The sequence below is a fragment of the Fukomys damarensis genome, unplaced genomic scaffold, assembly GCF_012274545.1.
Source record: "Fukomys damarensis isolate Sample0158 unplaced genomic scaffold, DMR_v1.0_HiC HiC_scaffold_12, whole genome shotgun sequence".
NCBI lineage: Eukaryota > Metazoa > Chordata > Mammalia > Rodentia > Bathyergidae > Fukomys > Fukomys damarensis.
The window spans coordinates 51704200-51728555 of NW_022900924.1; the positions used below are offsets into that span (position 1 = coordinate 51704200).

The 24356-nt window shown below is 44.3% G+C and overlaps 1 protein-coding gene across 2 annotated transcripts in view; it reads left to right on the forward strand.

Annotated features, from left to right (window-relative positions):
• The first annotated feature begins 399 nt into the window (after nucleotides 1-399).
• The window catches only part of Etv5 (ETS variant transcription factor 5), a 55700-nt gene continuing 31743 nt past the window's right edge, over nucleotides 400-24356 (forward strand). Inside the window, exons 1-6 of one of the 2 annotated variants that reach the window (XM_033762587.1) lie at nucleotides 400-729; nucleotides 2568-2685; nucleotides 2802-2889; nucleotides 3012-3059; nucleotides 3155-3205; nucleotides 23794-23923. In XM_033762587.1, coding sequence (XP_033618478.1) covers nucleotides 2641-2685; nucleotides 2802-2889; nucleotides 3012-3059; nucleotides 3155-3205; nucleotides 23794-23923 — 362 coding nt within the window. In that variant the 5' untranslated portion in view covers nucleotides 400-729; nucleotides 2568-2640. Of the gene's footprint in view, nucleotides 730-1077; nucleotides 1094-2567; nucleotides 2686-2801; nucleotides 2890-3011; nucleotides 3060-3154; nucleotides 3206-23793; nucleotides 23924-24356 lie in introns of those variants that run through there. The other variant, XM_010624208.3, reaches the window with a different exon arrangement.

Consider the following 24356-nt stretch of genomic DNA (forward strand, 5'->3'; position numbering starts at 1 on the left):
GTTTCTTTCGTTGGCTCTCTGCTCCCTGCGGCTTTTTCCCCCCTTTTTTGTGAATGAAGCATTGAGCTTTCCTCCTGAAACGCGGGGTGAGGGGCCTGCGTTGGAGGCTGGGCGTGCGTTGGGAGTGGGGGCGGGGGCGCAGCCGAAGGAGTTTTCATGAATGGGGAAGGCTGGGAATTGGGTGGAAGTGTGTCTTGTTTTGTGAATGGGGCCCAGCGCGAGGGATCCAGTTACAGCCTCTACCTGATGTGGCGGCCGCGGCTCGCTCTCCCATTCATAAAACCCGGCCCGCTGCGCGCCGCGGGGAGGGGCCTCGCTTGCACCGCAGAGCTGTGTTAAAGTTTTCCTGGGGGCACCCGGGGAGGGGGGCACAAAGGATGTGGTTTAAACTCCTGGATGCGCTCGAGCCTTCCCTCTAGGCTTTTGAACACAGTGTTTTTAGCCCTTGAACTCTGAGAGCTTCTTTTAAAGATCTCCGATGCTGTTTTTGGATTTGCTTACGGCAGTTTCTTTAAAAAAATTTAAAAGATTATTTTTGCTCTTCAGGGTGAAGTATTTCATCACGAGTCTGAAAATATCTCTCCCTCTGGTCTCTTTACTCGTTGTCCATCCCCCGACATTTACAGAATTTTTAAGGCTGCGATTTAATCAGACAGATTTTCGAAGGCGACAGAGAACTCTTTCTTGCCCCTCCAATCCCTGCTAAGGTTTCTCAGATTTTGTAATCAGGTAGGAGACCTTTTGAGAAAGAGACTTTATTCCGAACCCTTTCTTTACGCTATTTGGAAGGCAGGAAGGCAGGCAAGCTGGCGGGAGTGTTTTTCTAGGAAGTTATGAACTGTGTTGTTTCGCTCCTCTCCTTTCATTTAGAAAATATCTGATTACTTGGGCCAAGTGCTGAGGAGGAGGCTGACCATGAAGGGCTTTCTTGTATCCTGCTAAGTTATGAAAATTTGATACACTCCGCACAGTGTGAAAAACAAATTGGATGGAATTGCCCACTGGAAAAAAAAAAGCTTTCTATTTAAAAATTATGTGCAAGTTAAACAAAAGAAATTACCCTTTAAGTATTTTTGCATTGCTTAGAGCAAGGGTAAGTGAAATTAATGTTTTCCTCCTATGGGTTAACCTAACCTTGCTTTTTATATGGAGGATAAAAGAACGTTTAGGAGTATGGCACCTTCCTAAAATTGTTACTTTATTTCTCCAAATTAAATAAAAAATTCTGTCCCCTCCCTTGAACTCAGCCTCTCTGTCCAGCTGCAATACTTACCAGTACTGATAGGAGTTGTTGGGTGTTTTTTTGTATTTGTAGGGGGGTTGTAATTTTGACTTTACTGTAAGGTACAATTTTCTTTCCGTGGATCATTTATTTTTTCTGCCCCTTTAAAAAGCTATTTATTTATTTATTTTTTTGAGGCAGGGTCTCTGTAGTTTAGGCTGGCCCTGAACTCACTGTGTAACCCAGGCTGGCCTCAAACTTGCTGCCTTCCTCCTGCCTCAGCCTCCCAAGTACGAGGATTACACAGGCCTGCACCACCGCACCTGGCTCTTTTTTTGGCCTTTTTAAAAGGCCTTTTGTAGAACTGCATTTAAAATACATACAGTGGCCACAGTGGCCAGGTGTGGTGGTGCACTCCTGTAATCCCAGAACTTGGGAGGCTGAGGCAGGAGGATCGCTGTGAGTTCGAGACCAGCCTGGGCTACACAGTGAGTTCTAGGTCAGTCTCAACTACATAGTGAGACCCTGTCTCAAATAATCCCCCTAAAAAATACATACAATGGAGTTTAGTTTTCTTTATTCATTATTTTTCATAGCTCTTTTATTCTGTTAAAGGTTTGAGATACCAGATAACTCTTAAGTTGCCATGGAGATAATTCGTGACATTTAGGCATACACCTGTTTGGACAGAAGGTTAGCTTTAAATAAAGAGTTGTATGTGAAAAAAATATACTTCTGATGTTGTATTCCTGGAACTTTACATAGTGTTTTTTACCACTGACCTACGAAATACTTTTAGATTCTGTGTGTCAGATTTTTTTTTTTTTTGTACCGGGTATCTAACCCGGGACCTTGCCACTTGCAAGGCAGGTGGCAGCACCACTGAGCTAAATCCCCTGCTCCTCAGATTCTTAATTGCCAACAACTTGGAATACTTGAACCCAGCTTGTCAACTTACTGTCAAAACTTAAATTCTTATTTTTTAAATTTGTATTGCAAATGCCCTGGAGGATTTTCTAATAGAGATTCTGAAAATCACCTTTCATGATGAAAATAAGGGGACTTTTGGTTTTTTGTTGTTGATAAGGTACAGTCAGTGCCAAAAATCTATAATCTTAATGACTGTAGAGAAGAAAGGGCAGAAAACGATGACTGGGTAACTGGATTTGGCACTGAGTATATCTGATGTCATTGATCAAGCCCAGTGCTGGTCTGAAAGCTTAGCCCTAGAGTGGCTATAAGTATAGTACTTGAGAGAAAGGCAGTGATTGTGCAAAGGCCCTATAGAAAATGGATTCATTTCTCTTTTCCTTTTAAGTTAAAATATCCCAAATTTGTATTACAGGAGGATCCTTTTCCCCCAGAAATTGCTCAATGCTGAAACTTTTCAAAGTGATATTAGAGACGTTGGAAGCACCATGGATGGGTTTTATGATCAGCAAGTCCCTTTTATGGTCCCAGGGGTAAGTTCATGCAGCTTTCAGTTTACTTTGTCCTCCCTCTGCCTGAGAGCCTTCTCCTTATTGGATCAGCCCCCCTTGGACCTCTTTGCTACTCTTGAATCTTCTGCCTCTTTCAGAAATCTCGATCGGAGGAAGGTCGAGGGCGGCCTGTGATTGACAGAAAGAGGAAGTTTTTGGACACCGATCTGGCTCATGATTCTGAAGGTAGGGAAGCTATCTTGTGTCTTCCTCACATCACTTCAAGGCCGTAGCATGTAGACCCTTACCCCTCTTCTCCCTAGAAGAAGAAATATCCTTACCCTGGGGTCTTCTGTTTTTAATTCCAGAGTTGTTTCAGGATCTCAGTCAACTTCAAGAGGCTTGGTTAGCTGAAGGCAAGTTTCTTGGCTGTCCTATTTTCCATATAAAACATTTTTACGGTTCCTTTTAATAAAACTTGAAGGTCTAAAATAAAAATCTCTTTTTCCAGCACAAGTTCCTGATGATGAACAGTTTGTTCCAGATTTTCAGTCTGATAACTGTAAGTACCTTTCTCGTGGTGACATATTTGTTCTGAGCCTGCCTGGTCTTGGATCACCCGTGTCTAGAATACTCTTCAGTCACAGCCAGCAGATTTGTACAGTGGGATGCGTGTAGCTTCTTTTAATAATTCAAGGTTAACCCTAAACGTTTTTTTTTTGATTCATTATTGAAGTTATTTCTAACATGATTCTAGTCTATTTCAGACAGGACTTCGTGAACAAAGTTCTGCCTTAAATTTCTTTTTAACCTTAAGAATGTTGCAAAACTGAACACTCAAAAGTATAAATAACGGGGCCGGTGATTGCCAGCTCAGTGGTTCTGCCGCCGGCCTCACAAGTCCTAAGTTCGATCCCAGTACCAAAAAAAAAAAACAGTATAAATAACTGACATAGGCTGGGCCAAAGGTCTATTAATGGTTTTTTCTCGTAGCCTCGTTGTTCATAAGTTAAGTCTTTGATGTGAGTGATGAGCCTGACATTTTTCTTTCTCTTAAAGGTGCACAAGGTAGTTAATGGAAAATTCCAGTTGATTGTGGTTTCACCTAACACATTGTCAGTTTTGTTCCTTCTGCGCTAACAAAGGGCAGTTACAGTAACCTGATTTTTTGTTATTTTTCACGTTATGGCTGGGACTTTACTGTTCAGAGAGGAGTAAAACCTTTTTCTTCAAACAGTCATTAGGTGCTCATTACTTGAGATAATAAAATGCAGGAAGCAGCTGCAAAGATGGCTGTTGGTGCTGCCTGGCGGGGCACGGTTAGCTCTGCCGGATCTTTTGAGGCTGTCCTCAACAGGTTTGGGAGCTTTTGTGGTCCAGGCAGAGCAGAGCTATCAAGGACAAAGCCGGCTGATGAAATTTGAGCAGCACAGGGCTGCTCTAGAGAGCATTAGTCACTGGCGAATGCGCAGGTTTAAGAGAGGCCTGGAGAAAATGCTGCCTCTCTTGAGGGTTGCATCATAGAGAAATTCATGTCTCTTAGTCATAGTTTATAATAGCAAGCACCTGAGGCAGGCAAGGATTCGATTTCTCATTTTGCACCAACAGATTCTTCTCAGCTTTGTTTTATCCCTAGTGGGCTGCACCCATGTGCACATTATGTGAGTAAAAATGCCACTGGGGGAGAGGGCACCTGGGTCTAAGTACTGGGTGGGTACTCGAAATCTATTAAAGAACAGAGGAACCAGTTAAATACTCTTTAATGATAGACCTCATGTCCAAGGCACCATGCCATGAAACTTTTAAAAGAATTGACTAGCCCACAGATGCGTGGTTACCTTAGCTTTGTCATGGCTTGCTGTGGTGTTTTCTGTAGAAAGTAAATGCTTGTTAATTATTGTCCTTCGATTGCTTTCACATGATTGGGAAGCTTGCCACAGAAAAGCTAAATAAAGATAACCTCAATTGCACACGTGAGCGCACACACGCACAAGATGAGAGACAGAATCTGTGGTCTAACTTTGTTCTGTGTTGACAGTTTGGCTCATCCTTTCTCGTTCTTGCTCAGAGCAGCATAAGCTGCAGTCTGTTTGGGAGGTGGCTTTCTTGGCAGAAGCTCTTTGCAATGTTTTTATGACACGTTTGTTTGTTTCTCTGTGGAAAGGGAACTGACGCGGCGTGCATTCAGATTGATGCATGTGCAGAAGCAGGGGTCTGTTCTTTAAAGAGAGATGTCAGCAAACAGGACTTGTATCTGGGGAAATAGGCTAAGCAAAGAAATCAATAAATGTGTTTTGGCTCCTTGGAAATTATTCCTGCTCAGCAAATAGGACGTGCTAAGTTCTTTAATTAAAATACCATACCTTAAATGGAGGTGCTTTGGGAGAAGTACCTGCCTACCAAGTATGATGTTTTTTACTTTGTTTGCTTCTTGCTTTAACTACTTAAGCTTTTCTGTATTTCAAGGGTAAAACGCATGGTCTAGAAATTAGTATTCCTTTGCCCCTCTGGCTCTTAATTCTTGAGGTGGAGCTTGGGAAGGATAGCTTCGTATAGGTGGGTGGGCTTGCGTGAGAGGTTAGGCAGGAGAACCGGCTGAGGGGAGGGATGCAGCCCGAAGCCCTTTCCTTCAGGCTGGGGTGTTTGGCTGCAGTTAAGACCCATAGGGGAGCCAGAGAGGAGCTGGTGGACTCCTGCCTGGGTGCCCAGACAGGGCAGCACATCCTTCTTTCTTGGGGCACTTTTCAAAGCCTTGGCGTGGAGGACCAGCGTCCCCTCCAGTCATCTAGAAGAGCCCATGATTAGATCAGAGGAGGGAAAGGAACAGGTTCGAGGCCAGCAAAGCATTATGAGTCGGTTTGACTCACCCAATCAGTGGATTATACATCAGACTTTCATTTGCCAGGAAAAGCAAACCTTTTTTTTCTTCGGTATCAGAAAACATTTGTAACATGTTCTTGTTACCTGTATGACTATTGGTAATGGTATATCTTGTTAACAGAGATTTGAGTAATTTTCCATTGTGGATGCCTGAGAGATGGTGTGTGGAATGTGAAAAAGAGAAACACTGAGTAATGTGGGTAATTGGCTTTATTCTGGAATACCAGATTTGAAGATTATGAAAAAATGCTACCCATTTAACTTCTAAAGAGATGGTATTTTTGAAAGTTTTCCAGATTTGGAAAGCATCCATCCATAAGCGTGGTTGGAATAGAATCCATAAGTGTGGTTGGAATAGAATACATGGACCATTTTGAGCCTTAAAGAAATGCCCAGCTAACCCCCTAGCTCTACAAGTTTTACGTCTACCTCGTAAATACAGGTGTTAGTGAGATAGCCTTTATCTGGACAACCTTAAAAGTGAAATTCAAGGGAACAGAAATTAAAGCCTGTAGACCATAGGCTGGTGCCTTGCCTTTGCTCCTTGGTCCTGAGACATAATCCTGAAGATCCCAGATTGAGCTGGAAATCCCTTGTAGAATGTCTTGGCTCACACACACCCACCCCTGCTTTCTGGAAGAGATAATATAAGGTCTAGATAGTTGCAGAGACTGACCAGTGGTTTAGAGGGAAATGGGAAACATTAAGGGAAAATCCCCTACAATGACATCTTTAAAGGAGCCCTCATGAGTTGTGGAGTCAGGGCCACTGGTATTTCCAGGTGGCCTTACCCGCCTCTCCCTTGTGTTTTCTGACTCTCAGGAAAGCCCTAGGGAGATAGGTGGGCCAGCCAGAGTAACCCCTCGGTTTTCTTTCTTGTGAGATCCTGTAACTCAGTGCTTTGAGTTTTTCCACTTAGGATTTGGAAGAGAGCAAGAAATTGTAAAAGAAAAATTATTAAAACTGAGAGGTTTCCTTGAAGGCATTTTGGTAATGTATACAGAGAAAACGGCATGCAGGAGTATATATATATCCTATATATTTATAAGTTAGTATATATCTATAGAAATGACTGTAGCTAAGTATGTTATCACAGAGAATTACCAAACCTGGGAATCTGGGTCAGTACACAGATGTGTATGCAGTACTTCTTTACTACGTGTTTTCACAGAATTAGCAGATCTGAAAGACATGGGGATTGAACGCAGAGCGGGTAGGGTAGACTTTAGCTTCATTTTTGATTGACTGCCTGAGTACTTGAGGGGTGTCTTACTATATAGATGTTAGCGTATCTAAAGGGCGCTTTCTGAAATGCAGGTTTCAGTTCTGATTTATAAAAATCATACTCATTTCAGTAGTGGTATTGTGAGTAATTACCTATCCGCATATTGAATAACTGAAATGGTTTGTACTACGGAAGAGGACATGATAAAATCTTACTTTAAAATTCCAACCTCCATACCCAATACAGTTAAGAGAACTATTTTAAAATCCAAATGACCCCATTTTCCTCTTGAAGGGTTCTTTTTAAGGTCTGTTTCAAAAAGAATGGCACAACAGGAGGAAGTACGAGTAATTTCCTAAGGACCAGCTAATTAACTGATAAAATCTTTTCATAAATACATTGCAATAGATGGCTGGGGAAATAGGATTGATTTATGTCAGCACTTGAGCCTAAAACACAGTGATCTTAATCTTGTGTCATAGTGAGATTATTCCACTGGATTTTTATTTTCTTTTAACACACGAGGCAGGTATAAGGGTTGTGGCCGTCAGTGCCTTTTTTCTGGACAAGGTGCACCATCCTGGCCCCAGAAATGGAGTGTAGCGGAGCTTCACGGGTCTATTCTGTGATCTAGGGCCATATGTGTTTGAAAGGATCCCCCTCAAGTCCCTGGGAAAGGTGACAAGCACTAAAGCAGCCCATGATGGAGGCAAGGGTATTTTACTGGTTTATACTTTCAGGACCCAGTAGTTCTGAAGATACAGAGAAGGAAGAAAAAGAATGCCCAAGTAAGCGTGGAGAAAACACAGAGGAGAGGTGACTGGACTCTCGGTTTTAGAGTGTGACTTAAGGTCTGTGTTACAGACAGCCCAGTATCTTGCCAGGGTGAGGCTGCTGAGTGATTTGAAATTCTTTCCATTTTGATAGTTCTAACAATATCCTCAGATCGAAGACTTTTAGGGACTAAGACCTAGAGCACCCAGTAATCTAAAAAAACATGTATTTAGCAGAATCTTTCGTCTAACTGTAATTCATTTAGGCTTATTTAAAACAATGGATTTAAAAAAATTCTTCTATCTCTTTGCTTTTATTCCTCTAATAAAACCCCTTAGCCTTTCCAGTCCTTTGTATTTGGTCAGAAAGACTTGTGATGGGGAATGAATCTATGTCCTTCAGACAGACTGGCCACTTGTTTAGAAGGAGGAAAATCCTGGCATCAGTCAAGAAATCACCACTTATCCCCTGCTCTGCAGCATTCCTCCGTTTTATAAGATTAAGACATAGGTCGTGTGATAAAACTGAAGACGTGTACTGTAGCATCTGCTGTTGCTACCATCTAGTAGTATCATTGCTAGGATTTCAAACCTCCTCAAATGTTCCTGGGGGTGGGGTGGGTTTGCTTGTGATTTCTTTTTTTACTGAGAGACTGTTCAGTCCACACATTTCTTGGGTTTTAATGGTGGTGAAGTGCGCCCAGTCTTGGGGCTGACAGCACCCTTTCAGGCATACGGCTGCCCTTGAGGCAGCTTGGGGCCCATCTGTGCCCTGGCACACAGTGCTTCTCCACTTGGAGTCCAAGGAGCTAAGAGTCTTGTCATGTCGCAGCTCCTAGCTCTTGGATGAGTCCCAGGCATGCTGATGCCATTACCGGATTAGGTTGCTTTTTTAAAAATTCATTTTGTGAACTCATCAAGCTCATTTAACAGAGGCTTTGGTCGTCAGTTTCTGTCATTGTCCTACCCCTCTAGGCTCAGCTAAAAAGTGGCAAGACCCTGGGCCCCGTGCGTGCGTGCGTGTGTGTGTGTGTGTGTGTGTGTGCGTGCGCGCGTGTGTGTCCTAAGTGTGAGTGTACCTTGGGGCCCAGCAGGTAGATGGCAATGAACTAGCAACTCTAGTGTTAAAAGGGAGAAGAGCCCTACCTAAAAGACCCCTGCCTAGTACAAAGAAAGAACACTTCCCTCCTTAGAAGGAGGAAACATGTCTGGAAAATAGCCACAGAGGGTAAAAAATTCCAAGGAGCAGGCTACAAGATAAACTACTAAAAGGTGGATTAGCATAGTCAGAAAGATCTCAGAGAAGAGGGGGCAGGCAGTGAGAATAGGTAAACATAAGACATTTGAAAATAGCCAAATATGCTATGAGAAAAGGGAAGAGTCCATGAGCTTCAAGTTATCTCCTGGATTCGATTTTCATAAGGAAATATGTTTTTCCTTGAAATAAAGTCTGGTTGTCATACTGGCTTCGTCATCGACTCTGCCTCAGGGTAGCTATGGAAGATTTGGCAAAAATCTAAGAAACGGAACCAGTTTTTTATCCTGTCCTTTGTAAAGCCTTGGAGGAGATTTCACCCTCCCACCCCAGGTCTGCAGTCTTCCCTTTTGATACATCCTGAAACCCCCAAAGGGGACTGGGAAACCCCTGAGCTGCGCAGGGCTGCAGCTGGAGACTCTCACTCAGGGCCGCCAGAGCCCCTCACCCCCAAGGAAGACACCAGGTGGCTCATGGTATAGCTATAGCTACTGGACGTAAAGTCTGGAGTGGCAAACTTCCAGAGAGAGTTGTCCCCTAATGCAAACCAGTTCGCCTCGGGGCAGGTTTTAGAAATACCGGCAAAGTCTGTTTCTCTCTGTGGGAACCTGCACTTGGATTCTGAACCAGGCTGCACAAGATAGGTTTTCTTTTGCCTTTCCCAGGTTGCCAGAGGGCACTTGCCGACCTCAGCTGCTTGCAGATTTGCACACCCTTGCATATTTCAGCAACAGTCTTGGCCATTTGGATCCTAGGGAGGGTGCAGGGCAAGCAGACGCTCCTGCAGTGTCTGAATTTCTTACATAAACACAGTGCACTGGCCGAGCTTGGAGTGAGGACTGCAAGCGTCCCTGCAGCGACAGCTGGGCGCTGTTTGGGTCTGCCCCAGCTCGCTGAGCTGCAGACTCCCCCTCTTGCCTGAATGGAGCATTCCAAATTGGTTGTGAATGGAGGGCGGGGCTCACTTGCAGACTTTTTCAATGAATAACCAGACCCCATTGTGCAGCCTGTGGAAAAACAACCAACTCAAACAACACTGGGACTGTTAGAAATGTGCTTGTGATTGGCAGCTTGGAGAGCCTCCAAAATTAGTTTCCTTTGGCTTCCCTGCTGCTCACTGTTCTCCAAGCCTGGGCTTAATGGGGTTTAAGTTTTCTTTTAAGTGCTGTCTTTAACCCTCAAGTTGCCAGGCTGAGGGCCGGGTGAGGCCATGAGCCTGCACCCCTTGCTTTGTCTCCCATTGAAACTGTAGCGGTCTACAGAGCTCAATAATAGAGGGGGTGGTGGCGTAGTTTCCCCTGGAAAGAAGTGTTGAGACTTGATCTGAGGATATTACCCTTTTATCTCATTCCCTGGGGTTGTGGCTTACGCTCCCCATTGAAGATTCCCGCATTCCTGCCTGCTCTCTTTGCTTCATGCCACAGCAGATATTTCTTGCTTAGACTTTTAACACAGAGGTGACAAAGCTGTAATTTCTTTACTTCTTCCCCTTGGAGAAAACCTCCCTGTGGTTACTGCCCTTCCACTGGGCACTAATCAGATGCTATGCCCCCCCCCATGGACATCTCCAGCCCCAGCCTAGGAGCAGCCCCCCCAAAAGCCAGAGTGACCACCTCACACTTGGACCAGGTCAGGTTCTGGAGGAACATAGGCTTCGGCAAGGTGCCTCCAGCTGGCTGACACCTCCTGGGGACTGTGTAGTACACAGCCTAGGCCTAAAAGCAAAACAAAACTTATAATTGTGAAGTGCTTTTCTTAGGCCCTGTTCCTCATCCTTACAGCCACAATAAGGCCATTTGCACTTGTATTTAGCTGTAAGGTTTTTTTTTCCCCCCTGAAATATTGCCTTTGCTGTAAATTGGTCTTGCAAGCTTGCCTTTTCTTTTCTCTCTAAAAAAAAAAAAACCAACAACCCAAAAGTAGGCCTAGGCAGCTTGTCCTTTGTGAGAGAGCTTTGAAACCTGTCAGGAGGTGACCCCAGATATCAGCTGGGGTGGGGGCTTCTCGGGCTGAGTAGGACTTCAGTTTACAGAAACACTTTGCAGCTGAGTGTCTGGAAATGCTTTGTAATGCCCTGAGAGAACTCTTACCAAGGGTCCTTTATACTTTCTCACAGAAAAAGTAGAATAGAGCTGAAGATGGGGGGTGTCTCTTGCACACGGTGGTTTCCTCACAGTGAAGACCAGCTCCTGGAGCCACCCCAAGTTTTCTATAATCTGAATTTTCATAGAAAATAATTGAGTAGCAGTAACTGCAGTGTGCTGAGGGATCTTTTGAGTCAGACATTTTCTCTTACTCCTCAGTTCCCTTTTCATTCCTTTCCTTCCCCATCAGCCATGGAATTTTATTTCTTGAGGAATATGAGGAAAACAGCATAAAGTTTTGGCATATTCTGTGTCTGTCTAAAGAATATTAAACACAGTCAAGTTTTCACTCCTGTTGACACAAAGAATTTTTCTTAGGTTCCAAGTTTCTCCAAAGCAGAGGAGCTCTGGTGTGTTCCTTTCTGTCTCCTCGGCCACAGCTCCCTGCTCTGCGCTCTCGTCAGTGCCTGGTGATTGTGTTGGGCACAGGCCGACACCAGCCTCCTGCCTGATAGGGAAGAAATTCTGCAAAGGGCCTCGAATTGAGTTCTGTGAATCTGGGCTGACCTTAAAGTTTACAGAGGCACCCCGGACCCTCACTGGCTGTCTCCTCGGACAAGAGGGGAGCCAGTAGACAGAGGGAATGAATGGTTCTGGGGGAGAAGCCGATTTCCCTAGGTTTTGGGTTTTTTTCCTGTCAGATTTTAAGGATGAATTTTAAATTCGAAGTTGAAGTTTTCCATGGGACTTAAGTGATATTTCAAGTACTCTTCAACATTTCACTTTAGTGCCAGTTTTGGTGAGAATTCTATAAATTGGGAGTATATTATAGAAGAAATGGGAAGGCTTCAGGTTGAAATCTGTGTCGTGCCCCCCCCCCAAACAAAAATGGCCAGTTTCCCCCTGTCCTGGCGCTATACATGCAGCCCCTTGTGGTCACATCTGCTGTGGTCGGGTGAGACCTTGCAGTGGAAAGAACAGGGCTCTTCTTAGCCCTCTTTCAGTAGTCTTGAGAAAAACCAGTTGTCCATCATATCGATACATTTGGAGCCCTAAAATTCTTTGAACTGTAAAATGGTCTGAGTAATGCTCAGATCTTCCCTTTGGTGTAATCTGGCCAGTTCGTTTTTATCCTGCTAGCCACTTCGGTGTGAAAACAGCCAGCGTCCCAGGTGGGGGCCTAGAAGCCCCAGCCTGTGGCCCTTGAAAGAGGTGGTGCAATTCGGCGCCAGGGAACCTCTTGTTTTTATCTTGGCTTTTCTTTGGAGTCAGTGCCGCAAGCCTTACTTAGCTATTAAGTGCTTTCTTTGATTTCTCCCTGGCCCACAAGTTCTTATTCAGTCATAAAACTCTACACAAAATACTTTTTTATGGAAGAACCTCATATCTATTGAAATGTGAGCCCTACCTCAGTCAAAACTAGTCCTATTCTTTTTTTCTTTCTTTCTTTTTTTTTTTGGTACCAGGGGATCAAACTTGGGTCCCTGCCTTGCAAAGCAGGCCGTGAAACCACTGAGCTACATCCTCAGCCTGGTCCTATTCTTTTCTAAGTTGCTTTTCTCTGGAAGGAGAGTAAAGAAGGAGAAGGAAGCCTTGAATTCTTCCTGGAGTTTGAAGTCACCTCCTCATTTTCACTGGCTGGCCTGAGTGGTACTGGCCCACTTTTTGAGTAACAATTTGACATCATACATGACCTTCCAAGCTGGCTTTCATGGGCAAAATGTTATTTTTCATCTTCTGAGCTGGTGACCCAGTTGGGTCATTGACCCAGCTGTCATTGCTGGAAGAGGGTGTAAGAGATGGGGGAGGGGGAACAAGGAAACTTCTCCTAACCATTGAGCCGAACCTAGAGAAAGCAAACTCCAGCAACCCCCACCCCGTTACATAAAGTCAGTAGAAGAAATAAACATCATAATTCAGATAATGTGATTCATCAAGTCAGTCCCTCTTCGCAAAATGCCCCTGGGTAGTGTAAAGCCCCCATGTTTGGTTTTGTGCTGTTTTGACCTCAGCCAGAGAGGCTTCTCTGCAGGCTCTGAGAGAAGAGCTGCAGCCCGAGGCTTTTAAGCTTGGAACTGTCCACGTACTTCTGGACCTTCAAAGCCAGGCTCCTCCATAGATCAGTCTGTCCTGCATCTCGCAGTCCACATTCCAGGGAGTGGGCAGTGAGGGCATAAAATACCCTAACACTGGCACTACACAAAGCAGACTTCAGAATACCCCACTCCAGAGCCAGTGTGCACGCTGCAGTGCCTTGTTGTGGAACCTTAGTTCTACACAGAGCCAGCATTTCCTCAAAGGAAGCCATGTCCTCCAAGCCTGGTTACCTTGTACATGTCACGACCAGGACCCTCCGCACCGTTGTCAGCTTGAGCCCACAGCAGCGATTTCAGGTTATCTGAGATAAACAGGAAGAGGGAGAGAGGCTTACTGAGCATGGCTCATGGTCTTAACCTTTTCCCAGTATCTGTTCTCTTGTCTAATTTTAAACCTAGGTGGAGGAAATTCTTTTAAGACCCTTAATTCCTGTATCCTAGGAAAAATGCCATCCACTGTCTCTCAGGTAGCCTCTTGGAAATGTTTCAGTACCGCTGTATTGATTTATACATTTCAAAGTCCAGTTCTTTTCAAAGCTCTTTTTCTGCCCTTCCATTTCTCTTGTACTCGGGGCCCCAAGTTTTTTATTATTAGTGTTGTATTCTTCTAATGTTCTTGACAACTGTGTTTCTGCCACCCCGATTATGAATTGAGTGAGTTCTCTAGAATCCCATTCTCCATGCTGTTTCAAACAAGGTACCTAGCATTTTTTTAATAGTTTATCAACAGAGTTCTGGGTGAATCTCAACCCTCTCCCCAAAGGTCCTGAGAGTTGACCTGAAACATCCGGTTGAAACTTGATCAGCATTTAGGGGCAAGAGCGATGTCCCCTTCCCTCACTTCTGTCCTTCCTGTAGCAGCACCTGGCCCTAATGGCACTGGTTATTGCACTCCATCATTCCTAGCTATTTTCATAAAGGGTCATGAAGACCTCAAAAGCCAGAATCTTTATCTTAGGTTGGTCCCGTTCCTGTATCAGTGTAACCCTAACTGTTGGATGTGTCTTTTTCCATGGTCTGTGTGTTGATTGTAAATTCAAAGCCTTTTTTCTTGAACCAGTTCTGTTACCCAAGTTGGTAAATCCAAATCCTGACAATAGTGTTTTTATTGTCCACACACCAATTCCTGAAGCCTCTTCTGCTGACTATAGGGTCCCCCCCCACACCCGCATAGGAGAAATCTGATTCCTGGAGTCAAATGTTCCAGGAACTAGCTTTTATCGGTTTCTAATTTGGCTCCTCTGTTATTTATTGGACAGAAGATGATATTGGTCGTGTACAAAGGTCTTCTATAATTATTCATTGATGGTTTTCGTTACCTCTAGGTTAATCCTACATCCTGGGGCCCTGACATTTACCACCAGAGTAGTCAGTCCTTTGATCCTTGCTGAACAACAAGACAAATAGGACAAAATAACCAGGTGTTATCAGCACCATAGCTCCCTCCCGCCATGATTAAGCACCAGCCTTAAATCCTGAATACTATAGCTGTGCTAATCCTGCCGCGCCGTTTCTCTGTACACACTGATACCAAATTCTAGTCCAGACCAGAAACCTGGTTTCCTTCATAAAGAACTTCGCCCTGCTCAAAAGCAGCTGCTCTTGCAGTTTGAGATAACAGAACGAGGCTGCCCTGAAATGTCAGCCCGTGTGCGGTGTGTGCCCACCTAGCTGTTGGCCACACACATAATTCTGCCAACCTTCACAGAGTGGTGGTGGCTGCTCGGATGAAGTCACTGCATTGTCCAGCTGTTCCGATCATGTCCTCCACCTGCTGTGCGTAGATATTCCCAAGGACTTGACATTCTCCATTTTTCTCCCAAGAACACTTCATGGTTTTGGATTAAACATTCAATTGAGTTTTTGTTATTTGTCATTAATACACATACAGAATTACTGGTACGTATTACTTTGGTGGAGTGTTTTGTACTTGTGTAATTGCTCTTTTTACCCGGCGGTGGAAATGCTGGCAGCCGGGAATAGTCAACAGTGACAGTCTGCATTTTGCCCTCTCTTGGGTGTTGTCCTTGTCCTTTCTAAGTGGGCCAAGGCCAACAAAATACTTGAGAACCACAGGCTTAGATGTTAGAGGCTGACCAACATTTATCCTTGTGTAAATTTAGATTCCTGGGGCTATATTATCGTTCCAATTCGGTAACAAGCCAAAGGTGGCTTTCTTCATGGGTTTGAAGTTCTTAGCACTTCTACTTTTGATATATTAGTCAAGGAGAAGATAAAGGATTTTTTTCTCAAAAGTTTTTTTTTCTATTTCTTTTTTATTTTTTGGTATCAGAGATCGAACTCATGATCTTGTGTTTGCAAGGCAGGCGCAGTGCCACTGAGCTAAATCCTGTGCCCTGTAGGAAAGCTAATATATAGTGCTAAAGTGTTTGTTTTATTTTTTGGTACCAAAAAATAAACCTTGTGCTTATGAGGCAGGCAGCAGCACCATTACCTACTTCTTTTCCCTGTAACACTGACCTTTTTTTGAAGAGTCCTGGCCAGTTACTTTTTAAGGGTACATTTTGGGGGAGGTACTGGGGATCGAACACACTTGGGACCTTGCCAGCAGCACCACTGAGCTAAAATCCCCGGCCCTTAGGGGTACATTTTAAAAATGTATATAGAAATGCAAATAGCCTAGAGAAAATCTGCTCTTAGGCCTGGATACCGTGTTAACCCTTAGAAGAACAGAGCATGTCAGACATTCACAATCATAGTCAGAAATTGTGCCTTTTTGAGGCCAGGGCTCCTTAAGATAATTTACTTCAAAAGTAACATTATGGTCTAATAGATTTACTATTTATAGAGGATTTTCTGAGTATTAAATTGGAGAATTTATGCTTACAAAGGTAGATGTATGTGTTCACTTTAAAATGGCACATTCCCCTGTACCTCCTCCGGTTCTGCTTTTAGAACTTTGCTCCCTAACTAAAATTGATAACATTTTTATTTTTGGAAACGGTTGCCAGGCAGGATCAATGTTACCCATTCAGACAAGTTTGAGCGTGCTTCTTGTTGGGTTTGGAAATCTTAGGCATCTCCTTTTCCAGAGGGTCTTCTAATGCCAGAACCATCCAGTCACCTTATCTCCTTGGGAACCTCCTTGTTCCAGGAAGCAGGATATTGTCTGCTATCAGTACCATTCTCTAGTGCTGCTACAGCAATTAGCAAAAATAATGGATATTATACATTTCATGCCTGAAATGGGTTCCTAATCCCCTCACTTCTAAAATAGGGAAATATTCCTGACCCCCTGTGATAATACGGTAGAATTTAAAAATTGAGTTCTCCTTTTTCCTTCTAATTAGCTATGTGAGCTTTTGTCTCAAAATTTGTCAGAAAAGGCAAGAGTAGGATTCAGAATAGGCTTCTGGCTTTGTTTTGTTTTTCAAACCACAGACCCCCCACACACACAAATACTGCCTTTGGTGACTTAAATCTGGTCTTTGTGAGTGGGAGATGAAGGTCAGTAAATCAAGAGAGAAGAGGCCACACCTGCTCTTCCCTGGCCAGCCCTTCAATCTTCTTGCCGGCTGTTTGGTTTTTTTATACTGATGCGTCTGTCAGCTTAGTATTCTGTCGTCTGCTTCCTTTTCTTATGTGTCACTCACTTGCCACAACCAAGCAGTAGTATGATCACCCGATCTCAGACTTCTCACCCTGCCTCCTGCCCCGAGTTCTTGAACTCTAAGCAGTACACAGTTCTTCCTCTAGAATGAGATGAAGTGAGTTGGTGGTGGTCTAGAGAAGAACAGTGACCCAAAGTTGGTGGCCAAGAAAACAGTCAGCTTAGGATTAGGCCTTCACTGTAGGACTGTGGCTGTGGAGACCTCAGTAGTGTCTGGCCGTGCCTGTTCTTGAACATTCCACATCACATTGGTTCAGAAGTGCTGCAGGAGGCTCTGGGTCAGAGGCCAGCCACCTGAGACATAGCCTCATGGGCAGGCCATGCAGGCGCAGGTGTTGGTCTTCCGGTCAACTTCTGTTATGAGACCTAGCTTTCGTGTGAAAGAAGAGGACCGTGGCCTTTGAGTGTCGCCAGATAGGGCCTTCACGCAAGGTCGGGTCTGCACGGCTGATTTGGGAAAGGTGAGTCCGTTCCACGTGAAGATAATGAAACTGAAGACGGGAGGAAGAAAACCCCAAAACAAACCCTAAATGGTGACAACTGGTGGAAGGCACGCAGCAGGGGCATAAAGGAGGTTGGTTCTTCTCTTCCCTCAACCACAGTATAACTGATTGGCGATTTCTTTAAACTTCTCAGCTACATGAATATTTTATGTATTCATAGCAAATTCTGTGGCAAATTGAAACTTCGATGATTTTTAAACATCAAGGAAAGCCTTGTTAGATCACCGCGGTTCTGTAGCACCGGGAATTGAATAACTTGCCTAATGAGACTTGAACTTGCGAGTCCTTTCAGCCTCAGCCTCTGGAGACTGAGATTATAGGCATGTGCTGCTGCACCCAGCTTGGTTTTGTCATTTTAAAAAACTCCTTTGGAATGGAACTGTCATTCACTGTGACATTTATGTAAAGTATTTTCCCTTGTTTTGGTCTGTGTGCTATGATGGTGAACTTCACTGCCAGCCTCAGTGTGGGGTAGCTGCCTTGGTTGGAGTCCACAGGCCTGGACTATGGGCCCAAAACAGATTTTCTGAGAAGAGGGAATTATGTCTGCTTTTGAATAGGCCGGCGTAGCTCTTCTTTTTCTATTTTAAAACAGTTGGGTTATTTCTTTGGAAGGTTATTTCTATACCATCACAGAAGATTTATTGACGGTAACCTCTATCCAGCTTTAAACCCCACAGGTTGATTTTATCTGTTTTTTAAACCTTCAACAAGTGATTCATATGGTGTGTCCTTTTGTGTCTGCCTCTTGCCCAGCATGTTTGTGAGATTCATCCATTGTAAATGTAATTTCTTCATTCTGTGTAGTGCCAAGAGTTTGTTTGGGGTTACGCTAACTGTGGATACATTTGGGGAGAACTGATGTCTTTACAATGCCAAGCTTTTGAGTCCATGACATCGTGCATCCTTCTACTTACTGAATTTTTTTTTCTTAGTGTTTTGTAGTTTTCAGGATAGGCATCTTACATGTCTCTTCGTGATGCATTTTTAGGTATTTGGTTTTTTCAAGTGCATTGTGAGTGTCTTCTGTAAGTTTCACATTGTTTCAGTTACTAGATATAGACATAGTTCTTTTTATATATTGACCTTGTATGCCATGACCTTGCCAGATCAGCCTGTTCTTATACTTTGTTGAATACTCATATTTTCTATGTGCTCAGTCAGACCATTTGTGGGTAACTGTTGCAGTCCTCCTTTTAATCTTTTTTCATTGTATTTATTTTTATTGTTTTGGACTGGCTAAGACTAGGCCAGTGTCTAATGTTTAAAAAAGAAAAGCATCTATGAAGTTAAATTAGTTAGTACCTGACTTTAAAGCAGTGTTACAGTATACTGCATACACACAGACTTGGCGTTAACTAAATCTTACCAGCTAACTGCCTTTGGTTTTCCTACTCCTGATAAGCAAAACATACTTTTGTACACAGATCCTTAGCAGAATTCTTACAGTTAAATATGGCTACAGACAGCTCACTCAAAGTGTTCTTGCCTTGTGCGGTAAGAAGGGGTTCTCCAGAAGGAATCTGAGGGAAAGACAGGGTTTCTAAGTGAGAGATGGTATCCAGCCAACTGTGGAGTGTAGCTGGTCAGTCACTGGCCGTAGAAGATACCAGGTCTCCCAGAGTGCTTGTGGCTGTCTACAGGGGCAGCAGACTTTGATCAGCCGGAGTATAGAAGGGAGAGTCAGACCTTCTAAGTGACGCACTAGAACTGGAGGCAAGGGGAGGAGGAAGACAGTCAGAGAGGTTAGTTGCTGATAGGGATAAAAGAGGAGCCTAGGCATCTTGGTGTCCTAAAGACAGAGAAAGTGTACATTCCCTAGTGGACTTAAGTGTATGTCCCAGCTGGAGAATGCAGAGTAAACGTGAAATACAGCCCTGTGAATTGGCAAAAAAAAAACCAACCCTAAAACCAAAGAAAAGCTTCCCGTCATCTGGCTTGTTCGGCTTCTCTTTCCCTGTTTCTTGAATCCTTTTCTGACTCAGTCTTTCTTCTCAGAATTCCCTTTGGGAAGCAATATGAGAGTGACCGAGAATGGGTAGAAATCCCTGCCACTTACATACAGGTTTTGAGACCGTGGAAAGCACTTTGAGCCTTGCTTTTTTATCTATAAGAAGACAATGGAAGTAGTTTTCTCATTGGGTTGGGGATTTTGAATATAAAAGTATGTGTGTTGCTTGGCCTTTCGGCACTGTGACAGAACAACTGGGGGGGAAAAACCCTAAAGTAAGAAAGCTTTATTTGGGCTCATGATTTTGGCCCGTTGCATTTAGACCTGTGTTGAGGCAGAAACATTGTGGTCGAAGACCAGCCTGGAGGAGAGCTGTTCACCTCATGGCGACTAAGAAGCAGAGCAATAAGAGCCACACAGAGTGGAAGGGGCTAGGGACAACGTACACCCACCAGGGGCACACCCCCGGCACCTGTTTCCTCCCCTGGGCCCTACCTCCCACCAGCCTATCCAGCTGTGGACTCATCAGTGGGTTGACCAGGTTGTCAGACTTGTGATTCAGTAACCTCTCTCCGCCCATCTCTGGGGATAAATCTCCAGTGAGTCTTGGGGGACACTTTGTATTTAACCCATGGCAGTATGTAAGGGCAGCATGGTCCCAAGCGAACGGTAAGGGGTTATCTATCTGGCAGCCTTGTTGCTGTTGCATCTTCCTTGTTCCTTTATTGAGGGGTCAGTTCTTCTCATCCACTTTTCCGTCATTTTGGAGCACTCTGCACTGGTTTTCATGTGGTATTTTTGTTGTTTGAGTTGAAAACAGGTGTGTGTCTTATTTATTTATTTGTTTGTTTATTTAGGTTTTTTGAGACAGGGTCTCACTATGTGGTTGAGACTGACCTGGAACTCACTATGTAGCACAGGCTGGTCTGGAACTCACAGCATCCTCCTGCCTCAGCCTCCCGAGTGCTGGGATTACAGGTGTGTGCCACCACACCTGGCTGTCTTCTAATTTTAATGTACGAAGTAGTTGAGTGGTCCATTCCCGTGTCCGTCGGTGTGGTAGAGGGTTGTTGAAGTGATGGTGGGGAGCCCTTGTCTCCCTCCCTTCGGATACCTCCAAGGCCTTGAGCAGTTCCATCAACTCTCGGATGTAAGTGTAAGTGTTTGAATTAAGTGTGCTGAGCCCTCAGTGTATATGAGGCAATGGTAAAAATCAAATCTCTCACTAAATAACCCATGCAGTGAAGAGAGGACCTTGTCTGTTTTCCTTACCGTCATATCCCCAGCATCTTCAGATCACGTGGCCATAGAAGATAATCTGAGGGGCTGGGGATTTAGCTCGATAGGACAAAAGAAGGTAGTCTATAATCAGGAATTATTATCAGGGCCCCATTGGCCCACACTGTGGGCCCATCTTCTGTAACTGAGCTTAAATGCAAAGATTCTGGTTATAGATGATTATCAGCCCATAGTCAACATTTTTAGCATTTCTTTTCAAACTTCCCTAAGAGTCCCTGACCGCTTTTCAGTGCCGACTCATCTGCCCCTCTTACATTCCTAGGCTCTGTCATCGATGGTTCGGTAAGTCGCTGTGCAAAGGTTCTCTATTTTTGAAAGCACAGGCTATAATTATGCAACATCACGGCACCATCTGCAAGGTGCTGTGCCATTTTCTTTATTTCTAAGGCAGCGTCACCTACCTCATTTTACAAATGAGGAAACAGAATGAAATCCAGGAGCCATTTCCCAGTGCCTGATTTCAATACACCACTATCCCTGGCATGGTTAGCGTCCCTCCCACGCCCTCTTAGCACCGCAGAAATTTGGGGTGATGAGCCTCTTCCTCCCCTCGCTCAGGGCCCCTGTAGTGGCTCTCAGTGTAGACCGGTGAAACTTTTGCAGTCTCTTTGGTGCCACGTTCCATTCTCTTCTCTTTGAAATGGTTGATTCTTGGGAAGAATACTATTTATGGCTAACATTGCACCTAGACTTACAGGGTGGATGTGGTCTCTGCCTTCAAGGTTAACAACCAGTTGGAAATATAATGCACTCATTCACACATCCAGAACTTCTGTAAAGGACCCCTTTGTTATAGTGAACACAAGCTTCCACATCTAGCAAGATACTATATAGCTGAAAGCCCAGGTTGTGAGATACGCAAGAGTTCTGTCTAGATTTGAATAAATCGAGATACCAGAATTTGCTGGCAGTTTGGATTCCATTTTGAAATGGTTATGTGCTGCTTCTGAACTCACTGTAAAATTTTTCTTTCTGGGCAGTGTGGTTTGTACTCTAGTGTTAGGCAGAACTGGCAACTTGTATAATAAATGTGGAAATGTCAAAACATTTCTAAAACCAGAGATGACAAAATTGAATAATAATATCATCATTTACTTTCCAGACTGAGGTAAAGCAGTGGTTATAATGATTATCTTTAAACAAAGTAAGCAAAATCGACTTTTCACAGGCATGTAGCTTTCGTTTGTGTTGGGACGCCATTACTTTCCCTTATTATTTTGCCAAAACTTTCATGCAGAGAACTGATGAGCAGACAGACAGTGACCAAGAACTATGCTGAGAATATTCCCTGCGTTGGAGGAATGGCTTTCTCCAAATAATCTGACTTGCCCTTCTGATTTCTTCACAATATTCAGACAAGTGTCGCTACTTTCTGTTTCTGAATATCTGAAAACACTTGATAACAATTGAATATTGGCTGCTATGATGTCACCATCAAGAAAAAAGAAACCACGAGGGACTCTAATATTAGACTTCTAAATATAATCTGCTAGTTCTCCACTTATTTCATGAATTCTGGAAAAGCAGTTGGCATTATGTAAGAAAGGAATAATGAGAAACAGGCCTTTCCACTCAGCCCCTGGCAGGAACTGGCTCTGTGAGCCCCGTCATCGGTGACAGTTTGTCCACCTTAAGTATTCACAGTGACCCCAGAACCTGGAGTGTAGGACACCCTGGAGAAACCAGTTCCCTGGGCAGATTGTTCAGCCTTATCAGATGGAAAGGGATAATTGTATACCTATTTCTCCTTCGTATAACCACTGAAAATAAAGCCAAACTCCTTGAAAGTGTTTCAAGAGTAAACAATGAGTCAAACAAAATTTTAGTGGGTCAGCGGGACACTGAGGGTGGTTAGCTGTTTAATGAGACCCTTGATACAGTGGGAAGCGGCTGCATAGAAGGTTAACGCGCCTTCCCCGCCCTCCACGGCAGGTGCACAGACAGTGGCCGTTCAGTCTCATGACCTCACAGTCCGAGACCGAGTCCTTAGAAGGAGTCTTCCTCCTTTGGGTGAAAGGCTGTCTCTGAAAGACACACGTAGGTTTTTGTTCCTTGGGGGGGGTTTTGGTCACTGGATGTGAGTCACCTTGACCTGAAAAATTCTTTGCCTTCTCAGAACCATATATGGAATATGTAGTTGGCTTCCAAACAAAGCAGCCACTGTGTGCACCTTCACTAACAGTGCTTCAGGTTCATTTTTCCGGTGCTGTAACAGAGTGCCACAGGCTGGAAAGTTTACAGAGTATAAGTTTATTTGGCTGATGCTTCTGGGGGCTGGGGAGCGTCTGGTGAAGTGTTTGTGCTGGTTTATACATGGCAGAAGAGCAAGGGCCAGGGATTTAGCTCAGTGGCACTGCACCTGCCTGACAAGTGCTAGGTCCCGAGTCTGATCTCTGGTACGGGGGGAAAAAAACATGGCAGAAAAGCAGAAGAAAAAGGGAATATCTGTGAATGATGCCCAGTGGGTGGCTTATTTTGTACCCACCCATTCTAGGATGACTCACTCCCACTAGAACTTTAATCCCTTCATAGGGGGTGGAACCCTTCTGTCCCAAGCACCTCTTCAGTGTCCCGGCACTTCTCAACCCCTGTGTACTGAAATAAAACCCCAGTGCAAGTTTCAGGGGATCTGCACTGCCTGCCACCACGTGTGAAAGGACCGTGGGAACCCACGTGGCCACCTGCTCACTGGCTCAGGCGAGGGCAGACGTCCTGTCCACCATGAACCTTTCACAGGCAGTGGGTTTGTTGATTTTTCGTCTAAGAAAATTTGGTAATGTCTCTGAAGTTAACTATTTCTTATTCAGAGCTGAAATTTAGAGATACTTTCAACAGTTTCTTTTTTTGGTGGGGTATTAGGGATCAAACTCGGGTCCTTGTGCTTGTGAGGCAGGCAGTGGAACCACTGAGCTAAATCCCTGGCCCAAGAGGTTCTTTTTTTAAATTCTATATTCAACTGGTAAATAAATGTACAGTAGCTGAATAAGAAATGACTTTGCCATGCCATTTTCTACCATTTGATAAGCTTCTATATAATGTCTGCCAACCCATTCTTAGCTCTTTTGTCCTTTTTGGAAACAATTCCTCGTGTTTACATCTCTTGGTATCCTACTACCTGCATTTTCTCTAGGTCCCTTGTCTCCTATGGATTTTTTTTCCCCTCATTGAGTTTATTGGTACTTTTTAGATATACGGTACAGTTACGTTTCCTATGGATTTTTAAGAGTTCAGAGCCTCTGAGAAACCAGACCGGTGACCAGAGGTGGGGGGTTGGCTAATTAAAAGTGTCAGATGCTAGTAACCGACTTTAAGAGGTTTTAATTGGCTTTCAGGGAAAGGTTATGTATGTGTTGGTGTGACTTGAATTCCGAGAACAATCAGTGAGTTACAGAAAGAAGGCTTGTAGTGCCCCAGCCCTCAGCTGTCCTCTCTGTCCCCCGTCCCTCCTTGCAGTGGTGCTGCACGCCCCCCCTCCAACCAAGATCAAGCGGGAGCTGCACAGCCCCTCGTCAGAGCTGTCGGCCTGCAGCCACGAGCAGGCTCTCGGTGCTAACTACGGAGAAAAGTGCCTCTACAACTACTGGTGAGTGGGGGCCCACCTCGGGCGGATTGTTTCAGGTGTTAGCGGGCAGACCCTCAGCATAGAGCAGGCGTCACCCTCTCTGTAGCCCACTCCTCTCTGGGGCCGTTGCTCTGCACACAGAAGTCAAACCTTATTAAAGTGGGGTGGTTCTGCAGGGAGCTAAGTTCAGGGAATACCTGAGCCCTCCTCAGGGAAAGAGCCTGGAATACTGGGATATTTGGTCTGTGGCTTGGAGGCAGGTAATATATACTTCTCCGTGCCTATCATATGTTAATGTGAACTTTAAACACCAAGGATGTAATCTTCAAATCAGAGTACACCAAAAAGCCCCGTGCTTGTGCCCTTTACTTAAGAATATCCAGGCTCCGGGAATGAAGCTTTAATTTTAAAGTCATTCTTTGCTGTAGAAGGTAAACACACATCGCCTTCAGGC